The sequence below is a fragment of the Pan troglodytes genome, chromosome 3 (assembly GCF_028858775.2).
Source record: "Pan troglodytes isolate AG18354 chromosome 3, NHGRI_mPanTro3-v2.0_pri, whole genome shotgun sequence".
Classification (NCBI taxonomy): Eukaryota; Metazoa; Chordata; class Mammalia; order Primates; family Hominidae; genus Pan; species Pan troglodytes.
This window is the reverse complement of record NC_072401.2, coordinates 92670795-92687107: the sequence shown is the minus strand read 5'-3', so window position 1 is coordinate 92687107 and position 16313 is coordinate 92670795. Positions and strand designations below refer to the sequence as shown.

At 32.9% G+C, this 16313-nt stretch overlaps 1 protein-coding gene across 15 annotated transcripts in view; it reads right to left on the bottom strand.

Annotated features, from left to right (window-relative positions):
- Window positions 1-16313, bottom strand: part of CCSER1 (coiled-coil serine rich protein 1) — a 1481066-nt gene that overhangs the window by 297352 nt on the left and 1167401 nt on the right. For 2 of the 15 annotated variants that reach the window (XM_063809685.1, XM_063809686.1), the window contains one exon: window positions 4262-4380. The exons of 11 other annotated variants lie outside the window; for them this stretch is intronic. In XM_063809685.1, the coding sequence (XP_063665755.1) occupies window positions 4348-4380 (33 nt within the window). In that variant the 3' untranslated portion in view covers window positions 4262-4347. Of the gene's footprint in view, window positions 1-2090; window positions 4381-16313 lie in introns of those variants that run through there. 2 more of the 15 variants (XR_010156641.1, XR_010156643.1) reach the window with 2 other exon arrangements.

Here is a 16313-nt window from a genome sequence, read left to right as displayed (position 1 = left end):
TGACGCTAAATTTTGTTCACCAGTATATTCCTAGCAACTTGTGCAATGTCTAGCCTATCACAGATATATAGTATACGTCTACAGCTTAAATTATTTACTCAGCTTAATTCCAGGCAAAATTAATGCATGTCTCATCACTCTTACCACCACATTGAAATCTCTGCCTCTTTCTCCTTGATATTCTTTTATACCTATAAGTCCTGCTGAATAAAACAGTGCTGCCTGTGGAAATTCATATTATCTTATATATTATAACTCTTGTAATCTAGTCATTCTTTTAGTAATACTAAATGATTAGCCCTATATTACTATTATTATTTTTAGAGATGACTTACTGTGCAACTAGAATATGCACTACAATATAAATTTGTATACTTGTTATAAACTGAACCTACTACTTAAAGCCAGAGTTCCTTCCATCTTGGAAGTTTTCACATGTTTGATGTTTTTTAGCTTTTCTATATTTTAAAAATCAGAATAATTTCCTCCTCACTTTAATTCCTACAAAACTAAATCATTAGTCCTGTTAGACAGGAGTTACTAATCAGAATTATAACAGTCAACAATGGAAGACAAAGTGAATAGTGGTTTTGAGTAACAACCCATGCTTTCATTAAATAAACATGTTCTCTGCATTATTGTCAAAAGGAAAATTTATTGAAAAGATGTCTATGTGCATTCCTGGATTAATTGTAATGAAACAGTAACTAATAATTCTACCTATATGGTATTGCAAATATGTAAGCTAAATTCATCACATGAGCATGTGGCACTGGCTTTAAGACCTATAGACAAGTCTCACTGTTTCAATGTCAGTTTATGATTTATAGATTATATTTTTAAAAAAATTACTAGAAATACAGACAGCTACTAAGTGTGAAAGAACTGAAAGGTAAATACATTAAGGTTACATTTACTTCCACCACAGAATTCTAATAACATTTGCACAAAGATAATAGGCATGTTCAATGAAATAATGAAATAAGTAAACTTGTTGTCGTTGCTGCTGTTGTGAAAAATATTGTCTCTATTAGCGTCTACTATTAGGAAAAAAATCTATGTCAAAGTGTCTTCATTTAGCAACAAAAACAAAAAGTCTCTAGTACTTTTCTGGCAGGAGAAAAACATTGTAATTTTGATAGCTCTTGCCAATAGCAGTAGGAATAACTAAATGCAGATAACTTAAAGTTTGATACCTAAGTTTGCAGACCACTTTATTAAATAAAGCAGACATATGCACAGCTTTTTAGCAGGTACTTAAAAGTCCTGAAAGCTAATGGTTAAAGAATTTTTAGCCAGGGATACATATTGCCACATGCTTAAGACAAGATTTTAACATATGTCAGATGAACCCTATCTTCTTCTGTAAATACATCATTTCAAAAGAATCATGTAATAGTTAAATGAAAGCAGTAGTACTATTAAAGAAAGTAATAGTTATATTAAATAGTTTAATCAATCAGAAATAGTTATACATAAGCAGGTCTATTTTAAAAGTTATTTCTTCTAGATGATAATGGATTAGACCAGGGGAATCCAATCTTTTGGTTTCCCTAGGCCACATTGGAAGAATTGTCATGGAACACACATAAAATACACTAACACTAACAATACTTGATGAGCTAAAAAAAAATCACAAAAAAAGTCTCAGAATGTTTTAAGAAAGTTTATGAATTTGTATTGGGCCATATTCAAAGCTGTCCTGGGCCACAGATTGGACAAGATCAGATTAGACTTTTATTTCAAGGCAATACTATTACCTCCTGTCAGCCTTCTGATGGAAAAAAGGGTTCATGGGTCCATTAAGTCAAAAGAACATGTACCCTTAGCGAATTTATCTCCATTTTGGTAGAGAACAAAAAAGCAGTGTTAATTCTAATACCAGAATTAGAGCTTGGAATTCAGAGGGAAGTGAGATAGACCAGAGCTATAAATGAGAGAATCTGGAATGGTCATGCTCATCGGGAAGACCATGTTCATCAAGGAGAAGATATCCTTGTCTTCTTCTTGACAAAGACAATTTTGAATGTGGTCCAACAAAAATTCGTAAACTTTCTTAAAACATTATGAGATTTTTTTTTTTTTTTTTTGCATTGGTTTTAGCTCATCAGCTATTGTTAGTGTTCGTGTATTTTATGTTTGGCCCAGGACAATTCTTCTTCCAATCTGGCCCAGGGAAGACATTGTCATTATGCAAGAAAGCACAGCAGAGCAGGGAATAACAATGGTCAAGGCACGATAATAAAATGGCAGCCAATCAGGCCAATGTTGCGATTAAAAGGACTCAAGCCACAATCGTGGAATGCAGAACATGGGATGTGGCATAGGGGTGTCTAAAACTAGCTAAGCTTCCACTCTAAGCTTTAGTAGGTGGGCTCTAATATGACTAGTGTTTTTATTAAAAAGGTAAATTTGGAGACAGACAACCACATAAGGAGATTGTGAGGATTGGAATTGCTGCCACATGCCAAAGTAACTATGAGATGTTAAGAGAGAGGCCTGGAATATATCATTCCCTAGAGCCTTCAGAGGCAGGAAGGCCCTGCCAATACCTTGATCTTGGACCTCTAGCCTTCAGAAATCTGAGACAATAAATTGCTGTTGGTTAAGCCACCCAGTTTGTGGCCCTCTGTTATGGCAGGCCTGGGAAACTAATGCACTAACGTATCGTTCTTCCAAATCCAGATTCACATTGGCAAGATATTCCTCATAAACCTAAGGAAAAAATTAAATTCTTATATATTCCTATATATACATGAAAAGAATGAAAAAGACAGGTTGGCTTTGGTTTTACATTCCATTGCTATCTATGAGTGCCTTGGTTGTTCCTTGTAGAGTACAAGAGCTGCAAGCCTTTTATGTAGTATTGCTCTATAACATGTAACACTGTCTTAAGCAAACATTCATTTGTGGCAAGTCAATATCACAAATGAAATATTGTCTGAAGAAAAAGGAAAATCGATAACCACCTTTAGGGTCATTAAATTTTGATAAGGGTTTTCTGCAAACATCAGTATACTAGCAAACAGATTGTATGTTTCTCTCTTTCTTTCTATTTAATGAAATCTGTCTAGGAACCCACTTGAGCTCATTCATGTGAGCACACGCGTGCACATGCACACAAACACACACACATACATTTTTACAGAATCATCAGTGGCCTCCTTGAAGAATTTGTTGTTGGTGGTTTTATTTTAAATAGCTGTATTAACAAATATCAGCCTTGCCATTAGAAGGAAAAGAATAGTAAGCCAATGAGGTATCTGCATGTGCTCCAATGTCTGGACAGGTGGTTGTAAAATTAGAATAGAGTAATCATCTAAAAAGGACGGACAAGATTTAAAATACTCACTTTTTGTATTTGAAAATATGTTGCTATTTTTAAAAAAGAGGAGGAGAAAATACTTCAGAATAATATGCAAGGGAAAGAACTCAGCATGAAAATGAGAACAACTAAAAAAAGTGTCCTTAAAAAAGGTAGGCAGCTCACTTTCCCATAGGGTTTAGGCCAGTAGCCTAAAAAGTAACCACTTTTTGACCATATTCAAATAATTTCAATTGTTTTCCATTTTATTAAGAAGTAAACTTAATTCATTTCTAGTCATAAAAAATTACAAATTATGTTTTATACATTTATTTGGTTGCTTCTGTGTTAAAAAAAAATCTAGGGCTCCCAAATATTTCCCTTATATTTTTGGTGTCATTAACTTGGCAATACATTACTGTTGACTACATTCCACTAAATGGTTGATTAACATTCTTTGAAAAAATAGGCTAATGATGATTTGAATGTCCTGGGCCAGTAATTCCCAAACTTTTTGTTTATGTACACTTCCAAATATGTGCATGCTAGTGCAACAGCAAGGATACATTTTTCAGAACTGAGAATGCACTGTGCAAATAAGTTGTTAAAGGATAGCCTCTATGAAAATATGTGGCATAACAGGCATTGTTCTTTAGCAAAGATTCTTCTACTTTCTGTGTCCTGAGTTCCTAGTAAGCCCAGACAACACCGCTTGCTGACAATGTCCTTAAAAATGTTTGTAAATCTCTCCTACCTAGTGATTTGTTTATGAGGTCCATTATAACACCAAACGCTTCCACTTGTGGAACATTTCCTTCAAAGTACATCCAGGTACCTAAACATTTTAATGTCTAGCATAATACTCTTTTTCTTTGTGCCTTCAGGGAAGAGTCAGCCCTGTCACTTGTAAATATTTTATCAATCATTATGAGATGAAACACTCACCAAAATATAAATGAAGAGGCCACAGTTCAGTAAACAGCAAGCCATACAGGACATGAACAGTGCAGTGGTATAAAATCTCTTTGCGTTCATCTACACTTTCAAATGTGTGCATACCCATCCAAAGAAGATGCCTTTTTGGAAATAAGAATAAAATAAACTTAGATTTGGGGTGGGATGATTATTTTCCAAAATTTTAGCAGTGAAGGGAACTAATATCTACAAGTAGAATGTTTAACACCCAGATGCATAAAATATCCTTGGCTAAAAGCATTTCGTAGCTCTCAGATCATGAGGAAAACGTAAGATTACAGTGTACTCTAATGGGCCATTTAAAGACAGAAAGCATTATAGCATATCATTGCTTCATGGACCCATTAAAACGGGTATAAATGACCAATATTTTTAATAGCACTCTTGATGAATTTAAAGTTCAGAACAATACTAAAGTCAGCAACAATTACAATTCAAATGATATTGTACCAAAAGAACTTCTTATGGTTTCTATTTAAGCAGTTATACTGTTTTCTTTGTTTCCCTTCAGCAAGGAACTGTTCTTTTCTATTCTCTCAAGGAAAAGGTCTTTCAGGTTCCAGTAGACACAAGATTGTTTCACTTTCTTCTTAATCATTGTAAGTTGTGCCATTCTTTTACCACAACATATAACCTGCTTGGCAAAATGTTTCATCTGAAAAAACGTCAGCCATGGTATAAGTATACTAAGTTGCAGGGAAAATAAACTTGCTTACAATTTGCTTACAGTTGTAAAAATTTGCTTACAGCTGTAACAATTTGCTTAAAATTTAATAGTATAATGATATTGGGCTAAAAAACTCAAATAATGAGTTAGAAAATAATTCTCTAGGGACTAAAGAAAAAAAACGCATCATAGAAAAAGTTCTTGAAAGGAAATAGCAAGATAAGACTAGAGAGGATTACAAAGACAGTTGTATATTAGATCTGTTCAGAATCCTTTTTTTATTGTTTCATAACTTTTCTTCATGAAAAATTACTACACAGAGAGGTTATATGGGGATATATTCTATGAAAACACAGAAATATTTTATTGAGAGTTAATACATAATGGATATAACCACAACTCTTTCAAAAATCATTGGGTACCTAAAATCATGTTCATTTGAAAAATCATAGATTTTTGTGATACTTAAGAATGAAATTTTGATATCTTATAAAACATCATACCCTAAAGAAAAATCTTTAGCCCTAAAGTATTTCAACCAAGAATAATTGTAGTCTCTTCTAATTACTATTACAAATTATCTGAATGTTCTTTAGATGACACCAGCATCTCAGTCATTATGTGCCTTTAATAAAAAGTCAGACACCTTCCTCAGAGTGCAGCAGAAAAAAAACAAAAGGAATAAAATGACTTGCCTAACTAAAAGTTTCGTAAAAGTTGATTTAACAGTTAACCTAAATTAATAGCTGTGGTCAATTTGTATCTCTGTTACTTGGAAAATGGCATGCTTACACTTCATTGTGAGAACAGTGGAACATTAAAATATTTCTAAAACATTGAAATATAGTAAAATGTTGACAAATATTTTAGAATTAGACAATCATCTTAATTTTTTTCTTTCCAGCTTTGAATGAACCAAGTTTCAGACTTCCTTAAAGAATATACTCATGAATAAAGAATTAACGTGTTCAGGTATTAAGATGAGGAGCTTCTGCTTACAGATGACACTTTTACTATTGGTATATGCTAGTAAAAGGGAAGCTGACAAGTATAGAGGTTTAAAAAGAATCACTGAGGAAAACATTTGCTATTTACTTTCTTATGCTTTCAAAAAGCAAATGCTTAAAAACAAGCAGAATGTATTAATTCTTTATATTTTTTTCAGAAGAAGAATCTGTTTTAGAGAAAGCCAAAGCAAACCAAAACAAAAAGCTAAAGCAATTTAAGTCTTCAAATATGATCCAAGCATTTGAAACAAATAAACATGAGGATTTTTTCTTCTCATGCCTTCACTTTTTCCTACTACTCTGGAAGGAAGTATTAATGTAGCTGATAACTCTTAAATTTGACTTCTCTATGAAACAAAGAAAAGAAAAAGTAATTATATATGAAAGGTTGGCAATGATGTTCATGAAAAAAATTTCTGTTATGGATTTTTTTCGTATACACACGCACACACACACACACACAAACACACTGATATGGTTTGGTTGTGTCCCCACCCAAACAAATCTCATCTTGAATTGTAGCTCCCATAATTCCCATGTGTTATGAGAGGTACCTGGTGGGAGATAACTGAATCATGGGGGCATGTTCTCCCATGCTGTTCTCGTGATAGTGAGGGGGGTCTCACAAGATCTGATGGTTTTATAAATGGCAGTTCCCCTGAACACGCTCTTTTGCCTGCCGCCGCGTAAGAGGCGCCTTGCTCCTCCTTCACCTTCTGCCATGATTGTGAGGCCTCCCCAGTCATGTGGAACTATGAGTCCATTGAACCTCTTTTTCTTTATAAATTACCCACTCTTGGATAGGTATTTATTAGCAGCATGAGAACAGACTAATACACACATGCACACACACACACACACATACATACACACTGACAAAAACAGAAAATAATTCAATTGGTCTACTTTCAAATAATTTATGAGCAGAAGACCAAAAATAAATGAAATGTATGAATCAATCATTAATTACAGTGTGGGAAGTATTTTACACAATGTTCAAAATATTGATTACATTTTATAGCCTTTCCTATGTAATGTTGTCTCAAGTTATTTGTGTTTTCATGCTTTACAATTAATTCCAAGTTGAGACATGCAAAGATACATATTTTATAAAAAAATTTCTGCATCTTACAATTGCAAATAATGGCTTTTGAACTTTTCTACAAATATTTTGCATACCAAATGGATCCCATTTACTGTTATAGTCATTTTATTTTGGTTACAGGAATGTTCAGGGGCTTCAATTATAAAATTCTTTTTTTTTGCATTTTATAAAATGAATGAAATGTTAAATTGTGATAGCCTTGTTTTACAAGTAAAAACAAACTTTTGAATGATTCTATAAACAATCTAATAACTTGAAAAGAAGTAATTTGATCATGAAAAATAAGACATACACTGAGATAGAAATCATATGAGCTGTCTGTTAATTTTTTCTTAGGGAGAATGAAAAGATTCAAATTATTCCTATGTGTTTGAGGTTTCAGATGTTTTATATAGCATTAAAGGTAAATCAAGCATGATGCCTGGCTGTGACAAAGAAAAATAATCTAGTTTAAAAGGAAGAGGGTGAGAAAATTTTGCCCTGCTTTCTACGGAAATAAGAAAAACATATGATTCACCATATAATTGAATTGTCTACTTTAGTATTAGTTCTAGAAGGTATTTAATTTAAGTAACATTCTTTTAATATCTCCCTAATCACTTAGAAGGCATACGTAGTTATATAAATGAAAACAATAAAATAATAAATACATATGTTTCCATTAACATTCGGGGATTGTATTGTGATTCATTCATAGTGTTAACAGTGTGTCCAAGTAAGCATCTGAAACAATATATGCTACTAATTAAAGGACAGTATATCCTGTGGTGTGAACTCTGCGATCTAATTAAATTCTGGCTGCCCTCCATTATAAAAAAGGAACGTATGTGATGTGTGAAAATGTGCAAATTAAAGTAGATTACTAAGTCCTGGAACTAATATTGGGTCGCTAAGGTAAGATATTTTTGATGATCTCAGTGTATAAAATGATGAGTCAAGGGATAAACCTCACAGACTATAGACATGCATATTATGGCAGATAACTTAAATTAGCCTGACAAAGTTAACTAATGTATCAAAAAACAACTCAATAGAAAGGAAAATTTAAGGCAATTGCCTTGCATTCTTATTAAACCTAATATTTACCAAATTAAACCTTTCCTTTAAATGTAAATAAACATAATACTAAAATTATAGATTTTTTTGTGGTTTTGTTATCTTTTAAACAGTTCTATTTAATCAACTAGCTTTCAATAAAATTTTGAATTTCATTTTAATTCACTATTTCCAGAGAGATGCCATCAATAAAAGTTTTTTAGAACATTAAGGATTTTGAAATATGCAATTTAGTTGGCAAGATCATTAGTAAATTTTTCCTTCAGTTAAAATAGCAAAAGATGGTTTAATATAGAATGCAATTGACTCAGGAAGGGTGCTACCACAATATTTATAAGGGAATATTTTTTCTTTCCCTTAAGGCTTTTCTCAACAAATGTGTGAATAATATATATTATTTAATTAACAGACTATATTTTCAGATCTGTATTAGACTCTATATATCCTCCCACCCTGCTCCACAGTTTCCCTTATTAACTGTTTATATTTACATGATACAATTTTTATTTTATCCCGGGTAGTTAGTTTTAGTTTTGTTGTTTTGTTGTTGTTGTTTGTTTGTTTTTGGAGACAGGATCTCAGTCCATTGTCCAGGTTGGAGTGCAGTGGCAGGATCACAGCTCACTGCAACCTTGACCTCCCAGACTCAGGTGATCCTCCCACCTCAGCATCTCCAGTAGCCTGGATTACAGGCATGCATCACTGCACCTCGCTAATTATTATTTTTTTTTTTGTAGAGATGGGGTCTTGCTATGTTGCCAAGGCTGGTCTTGAACTCCTGGACTCAAGTGATCCTCCCACTTCAGCCTCCCAAAGTGCTGGGATTACAAGTGTGAACAACTGTGCCTGGCCTATATGGTACAATTTTTAGAAGTAAGGAACCAACATTGATTCATTACTAGTAACTAAAGTTCATAATTTATTTAGATTTTCTTACTTTTTGCCTATGTTCCAGTATTCCATCCAAAATACTACATTACATTTACTTGTCAGGTTTCCTTAGGCTCTTTGTGGCTGTGACATGGATTTTTTAGAAAATTCTTTAATATAAGATTGGCTTAACACCCACCATCATGTATCCCTGAGGCAATAGCAATGACTGAACTTATCAATTTAACTTCATAAGACTGCTTTCAGGTAGGCATTTTGAAAGTCCCTAATAAATGACTTGTATCTTGTCATGCATCAGGTGACTGGGCATCATTCTTAACATGAACTAGATTATTGGGATCATTTTATGTCCTCCCACAACATCTGGCATGACTGACAGTACTTACTTCAAGCTTTTTTATTGATAAATTTATGGCTATTTATTCAAGTGGCCATTATTGAGTGATTGCTAAGTGCTAGACACTCTTGTGGCATTGAATATATGGTGATGAGTAAACCAGAAAAAGTCCTTGTTGTCATGGAGTTTATACCCTAGTTAGGGCAAAAAGTCAAAAATTAGATAATTTAATAACATAATTTCCGATATTGATAAATGCTGTGAAAAAATAAAGTATAAAATTTGCACCGATTTACAAATGACAAAAAAAAAGATCTAGGGGAAAAAAATTACAGGCATAGAGAATAACAGATATAAAGTTTTAAGGGATAAGAAAGTTTAGGAATCAGTCTAGTGTGGAAGGATGTGATGGCAGAGAAAAGGGAAAGTGGTTGGAAGTCAGAGAAGTAATAAAGACCACACTAGAATAATAAGGCCTTTTAAGCCATGGTGAGAAGTTTGGATTTATATCACAATAAATAAGCCATAGGAGAATTTCAAATAGAGAGAGTTTATGTAGAAGGCTTATCTGATCTGATTTATGTTTTAAAAATATAATGCCCCTGTCCTGTGAAGATTTGATCTGGAGGAAACCAAGAGTCAAAAATAGATGATCAGTCAAGAAGTGATTATAGAAAAAAAATGGTTTTGCCTTGGATTAAAGTAGATGCAGTAGAAATAAACATAAGTGGAAGGACTGAGAATGTCTTTTGAAAGTAGAGCTAACAAGATTTGCTGCTTAAAACAACGTTGCAGTGAAGAGAAAAAGAGGAACCAGAGAGTTTTCCTAGATCTCTTGGCGTGAAAACAGGTAGCTATTTACCAAGGCAAACCATGCAGAGGAATATATTCAAAGGTCAGAAGTGAGGATTTTATTTTGACCACCATGCATTTTAGATGATTGCATCTAAATGCAAATGAAGATATCAGTTTGGCAGTTCAATATATGCCTAGAGTTTGGGAAGAGGTCAGTACTGGTGATTCAAATTTGATTTTCACAGGGACATTATTGTCCTTTGTTGGAACTGAGTTATTATTAAGCAATATGTGTCAGAGCACCATTTAAGAAAGAAATAAACAAGGGAAAAAGGAAATAAACGAAGGAAGGAAGGAAGGAAAGAAGGAAAGAAGAAAGGAAGGAAGAACATAGAGTAATTGAGTAATTGAATCCAGCTCCAAGAAACAAGCAAAAGAGAAAAATCAATGAGAAGAAAGTGGTCCATTTTGACCTCATTGATTTTCACCATTCACAGAGCCCTGTTTGCCTCATCATTGTTGGTGGCTTAATTTACTTTCTATTTCTTTTTGTTGTGGTGGTGGATGTGCTACGATCTAAACCTTGGTGCTTTGTTTTAAAATGATTCTTATCCATTGGTGAATGTGACTTTCTCTAAAAAGTAGCAACCCGAAAAGTGAAGATAACTGCCACTAAAGGACATAGGTTTGCATAGAGAAAAACATATCAGTTGTTAAACCAAAAGTGAGCACTAAATTCTTACTTAATATATCCCTCTGTTCTATTTTGTACATATATATATATATATATATATACTATATTTTATATATACATAGACAGAGAGGCAAATAATGACTCCACCTAAACACACCTATAATGAGAAACAATTTATTTTGTATAAACTCAGCATCAAAATGCTTATTAGGTGAACACATTTTTTTCCACTTGGAATATATGACAGTCATGTTATAGTAGATAATCCATGTATTAATTCTCCTTTTTAATATTGCAATTGTTTTAAAGCTGAGTTATGATTATAAATTCAGAAGTAAAGGTAGATTTTCTATTATTTCAGTAGACAATGTATTAATTAAAATACACATACTGTTTATATAAAAGGAGAATATCTATAAAGAACCCATGCAACTGTGTGGTAATCAGACAATTATGACCTTCTCCCATACTCTGCATAACTTTTACTTTTCATTTCATTATCCAGTAATAGTATATTTATCAATACCCATCTGTAAATTGTGTATATTATGTATGCATAATGTACAAATGCCACGCAAAGCCATCTTGCCCTAGTATTACTGAGAATATAATGTAAAAGTATTTCCTCTCAGCTAAATTTAATCTTCCTTTCCTTTTAGGATAAAGTGAGTAGCAACTGTATATTTTTAAAAACCTCCCTAATGACTCACCCTTTAAAAACTACCTTTACAATCAAAGGTAAAAGTAAACTTCTGGAATGTATCTGAAACACTGGTTGGAACACAGTTTGAATCAAAGAGGCTTAATGCTAACCTAGTTATCAAATATATTATATATCATTCATGTTATATAATTTTGAAAATTCTCTTTGGTGATAAACATTTCTCATAATAATCAACTTTACTTCTTAACACCGATTATAACTTCTCTTATTTTTTTTTCAGTTGCCAGCAGTACTTAGTTAAAATCTTTCAGAAGTATCCTAAAAATATCACCTTTCTTTGTGATATATGAAATAAAATGTATCTTTAAATAGTACCCCTCCAAATATGGACTGGTGGAAATCATTTTTAAAATATTGGAGTAATTTATTTGTTGTGTTTGAATAATTGACTATATTTTAAGGAAGAACATTAAATTAGTATCTACCTGAGGCATATGTCTCAGCCTCTGAAAGCAATTAACTCTTTTATATATTTCCCTAACAGTACTGATAGTGGCTTCATTTTCACTGCCATGAACACACATTACTTTTATTTCCTTGGCACTAAGAAATGGTGCCTTAGAGTCTTATTCAGAGTTGTAATTCATCTAAAATAATGAGTAGATACCAAAACTAGACATTTTAATAAACCATTTTTATAAAATTCCTATTATCAAAAAGCTGTTCCCACAGCAGATAACAGAAACATAAAATTGCAAATAATTATAGTTCATATATATGTGATCATATAAATATTGCTTGTAATAATTTTATAACAGGCCTCCCTGATATCCCTGAAATTGGTTACACTGAAAGACTCATTAATTCTCTCTTCCAAAAGGATTATTGACTTCCTGAGTCTGAAAAGTACTCCAAAGTCAAGGCAACAAAATGGCCCATTACTTCAAAAGAGGTGGAAGCCACACTAAGGTAAAACATAATTCCGAGCTGCTAACTTGGCAATGTTTTGTTTTTTTGTGTGTTTCTCTTTTACTTCTCGCACTGTGTCTTCCACTAGAAATTAGATATCAGAGTAGCAAGTCGTTCATTTAAAGCAAAAATTATTTATGGCAGTATGATTTTAAAGCCAATTTTAACTTAGTAACAGCATTTAACAACATTATGAGGACTAATATATGTATCAAAAAAAAAACTTTCAGGTAGAAAATGTCCCTGCTAAAATTTTTTATTGTGACTTTTATAGAAAGGTACCATTTGTCAATTTTGCACATGCATATAAAAATCAGTTTTTATTTGTTAGAAAGATGCATAGAGTATGGAAATATCCTTGTAGTACTATTTTCTTATTTATGCTGTATGGCTGGTACCAAATAAAAGACTGGAATCAAACTAGTTAGCTTTTAAATCTCAGTTGTCACTACCTCTACTTTTTCATCTGCAAAAAAAGGGGATGACAATAATACTGACAACTATCCCATAGGTAAGTACTAAATAAATTAGTGTAAGTATGATGCACAGGTAAGTCCTTGACATATTGCAAGTACTAGATGAATGTCGGCTATTATTATTTTGACTACCAAAAAGGTATAGTTGGGCCTTTAGTAAATGAAGTCAAACAATAATTTCTCAAGTGAGATAATGTTTGCATTTTTTTAAAAGACAGTTTAACTTAAAAATCCACAGATATACCATTTGTACCTAACAAATGTAGCATATTAAGAAAAACAAGTATGCTTTAATTCAGTGTAATCTCATCAAATTTGTGTCTGCCTCACTCTTAAAAGGGCATTATGGAGCTTAAATTTTACCATAATATTTAATATTTAATATAGGCCTATAACCACTGTTCTTTTATTTAAAGCAGTGGTTCACAAACTCTAGCATGTATAAACATAGAATGTTTAACATAGCCTGTTAAACATAGAATGCAGAACCCCACCCACAACATTTTTTATTTAGTAGGTCTGGGTAGAGGTCCAAAGTATTTGCCTTTCTCACCAGTTCACAGATGCTGCTGCTGCTGGTGCTGCTGCTCGTCTAGACACCACACTTAGAGAACCACTGTGCTAAAACATATGGTTGATTTTCCCCCTTTTGGGTTTTGGGAACTATATAGTCAGCTATTACCCAGCACTTGTGGAGGATTTTGTAAAAGCTGGTAATATGTGAGAGCATTAAGTTTGTCTGTGATCTCTCTGTTTATTTGGTTCTGTATATTAGGACTACATATTGTAGTCTTACAGGCCAGGATGCCTCCATGCTCAACAAAAGAACTTGCCAAAGTTTAACTTAAAACTGTAAAGAAGGTTTTTTTCCTATGATATTTTTACTCTTACTTTCATAAATATTTTGCCCTTCTTAGTTAGTCTCCATTCCTATGCTCTTGTATGTTCCAAGTGCTTTTTTGAATTGGCCTGAATCCTGGAAACCACATTCACCATTTTCCCTTGCCATCAGAGTACAGCATGTGTTTTAGACTCTGCCAAGGATGAAATAAAATTTTGAAGGTAAAAGGAAGGCAAAAGGCCAAGGGCAGGCCTCCTTTAGCAGGAATGGTGGCTGACACATAGGCTCCCACATACGGCATCATATTCTGCTATGTGGTCATTTGAGCTCTGGGCAGCTGTGATGTTCACAGTGGTTTTCTGCAGCTTCCAGCAACTGCATCTTGCCTGTGGTGGCAAGAATGAACAATGACAGGTGTCCTGATTTCCAATTCAGCAGCACTTCCAACAATTTTGTAATTTCCAATTTAAGTAGTATCTAATACTTGCACGGAAATCTGACTGATCCACTTTTCTAATACTTATTTCTACTTGATAGCCCCTTTACTGTATCTCATAATCACAGTTAATAGTAAAACTCTTTATTATTTGTCATCCCAGCCATTTTCATTCAACATCAAATTCATCAGTTCCCTACTTATGCTTCTCCATATAGGATTTTTTCCTTCTTAACACTACCTATTATTATGCTTTGTGAATTCCTTGAGTTTCCTAATTAAGTGAACAAATTTTTATCTATTTTATCCACATCCATGCAATTCTCATGCACGTCTTTCAAGGTCAGGCTCTAGATTTAACATCATTGTGGCTACAAACTGCTTATTCAAAAAATACTGTTTTTACCACTTTTCCTCAAGTACCCCAATTCTCCTTTAAAATGGTTTTTCCTTTATACATGGTATTTTCCTTTTTTCATTTGTTGCTTGGCTGTCTGCTTACATACTGTCCTTATTTCTATTGAGAATTTCACCACATGATCAAAAGTTTTCTATCCTTTGGCAATTCCTGCTGTCATCTAGGTGATTTTACCTCCTATTTTCCAGTCTAACCTTGAACTTTTCCCTTGTGTGACTTTTGGCCCTACTTCATTCAGTCTTCCATGCCCATGGGTGCAACCTGGATCCTGTCATTGTCTGAAATTGCTTATTCTACAAAACATTAAACTCAGAAATCTAAATCTTTTACTTCATATACAATTATCTCACCTACTCTCATCATACTAGAAGATTTTTTTCTCCCTCCTTATCCACATCTGTCTCCCTAACACACACACACACACACACACACACACACACACACACACACACACAAGCATCCATTCTCCTCAGGTGAGCAGAACATTCTTGGCTTTTTACTTTTTTCTTTGGGGAAACTGTTTACTGCTATCCTGCTCTTGCTGTTTCTGCAGCCTGTTTTTAAAATGTATCTGTCTTTTTTACAAACATAACATAAGTTTATTAAAAGAGAGGAGAAGAAAAAGGTAAAATGAAATGCTAAGAAATTTCTCAGAGGATATACACTCTTTAGCCAAGACTCTTCACTGCCTAACCAAAACTTATTTTCCAAGCCTCATTTAACCCTGAACATTCCTTTACATTCTTTGCTTAATTTTGCCTTCTGCCTGGGATACACTCATCTCTATAGCAACCACTAGTCCTCTTTAAGGATTGCTGGCAATATCTTGTCCTGTTGTTTTTTAATCCAAAATCTTCACAACATTTTGATGTATTTTTTAAAAAATATAATATTCATTATAATTTGAAAAAGAAACCAGATAAAAATCCCTTTTTAAAAACTGTGCTAAGTAAAAAAGATGGGTGCAGTAAATAAACTTGCATACTGTGTCATTATTTGTGGTTTTTGGTAGATTTTAAAAAATCCCAGTCTGGTAATAAATTCCCTCTAACCTTGTCAGTGATTTACAATGTATAGAATACATTGAATTGAAATTGTCTGGGATAGTATTTAAAGTTCTTAAAATAAAAGAGATGATACTATTTGGGAAGAAGTACATATATATTTATCATATATACTTATATATATACACACAACTATATATACCTATATATTCAACTATTACACACATAACTATATGTTAACTATATATTAACATATAAAGCATCTATAGTTATATTGTTATTTTTATATCTATATCTATAATTATACAGATAACTGTATATTTAATTAAAAAAATATATATATATAATGTTAGACATTTCTGTTTACACCAGAAAAATATGAAGACTTTACTATGCTCTTATACACTGTAAGTCTCTAGGAGGGAAAAATTATAGTATATGGGATTCCCCAAAGTGATTTGATTCTAACCTCTTCTCCCTCCCTTTAAGGTTATGTTTCTAAGGGAGTGGTGTTCTATGGAAAAACTTAGAAAGCTTTTTCTAATAAAATGAGCTTTCTCTTTTTTTGGCTGCCAGAAACTTAAGCCACATTCTTTGTTAATCTTAGTTACCCAAAACCATTTGTAATTTGTATACACTTCACTTATGATTACTTTGTTTTAGAAAGGCATTAT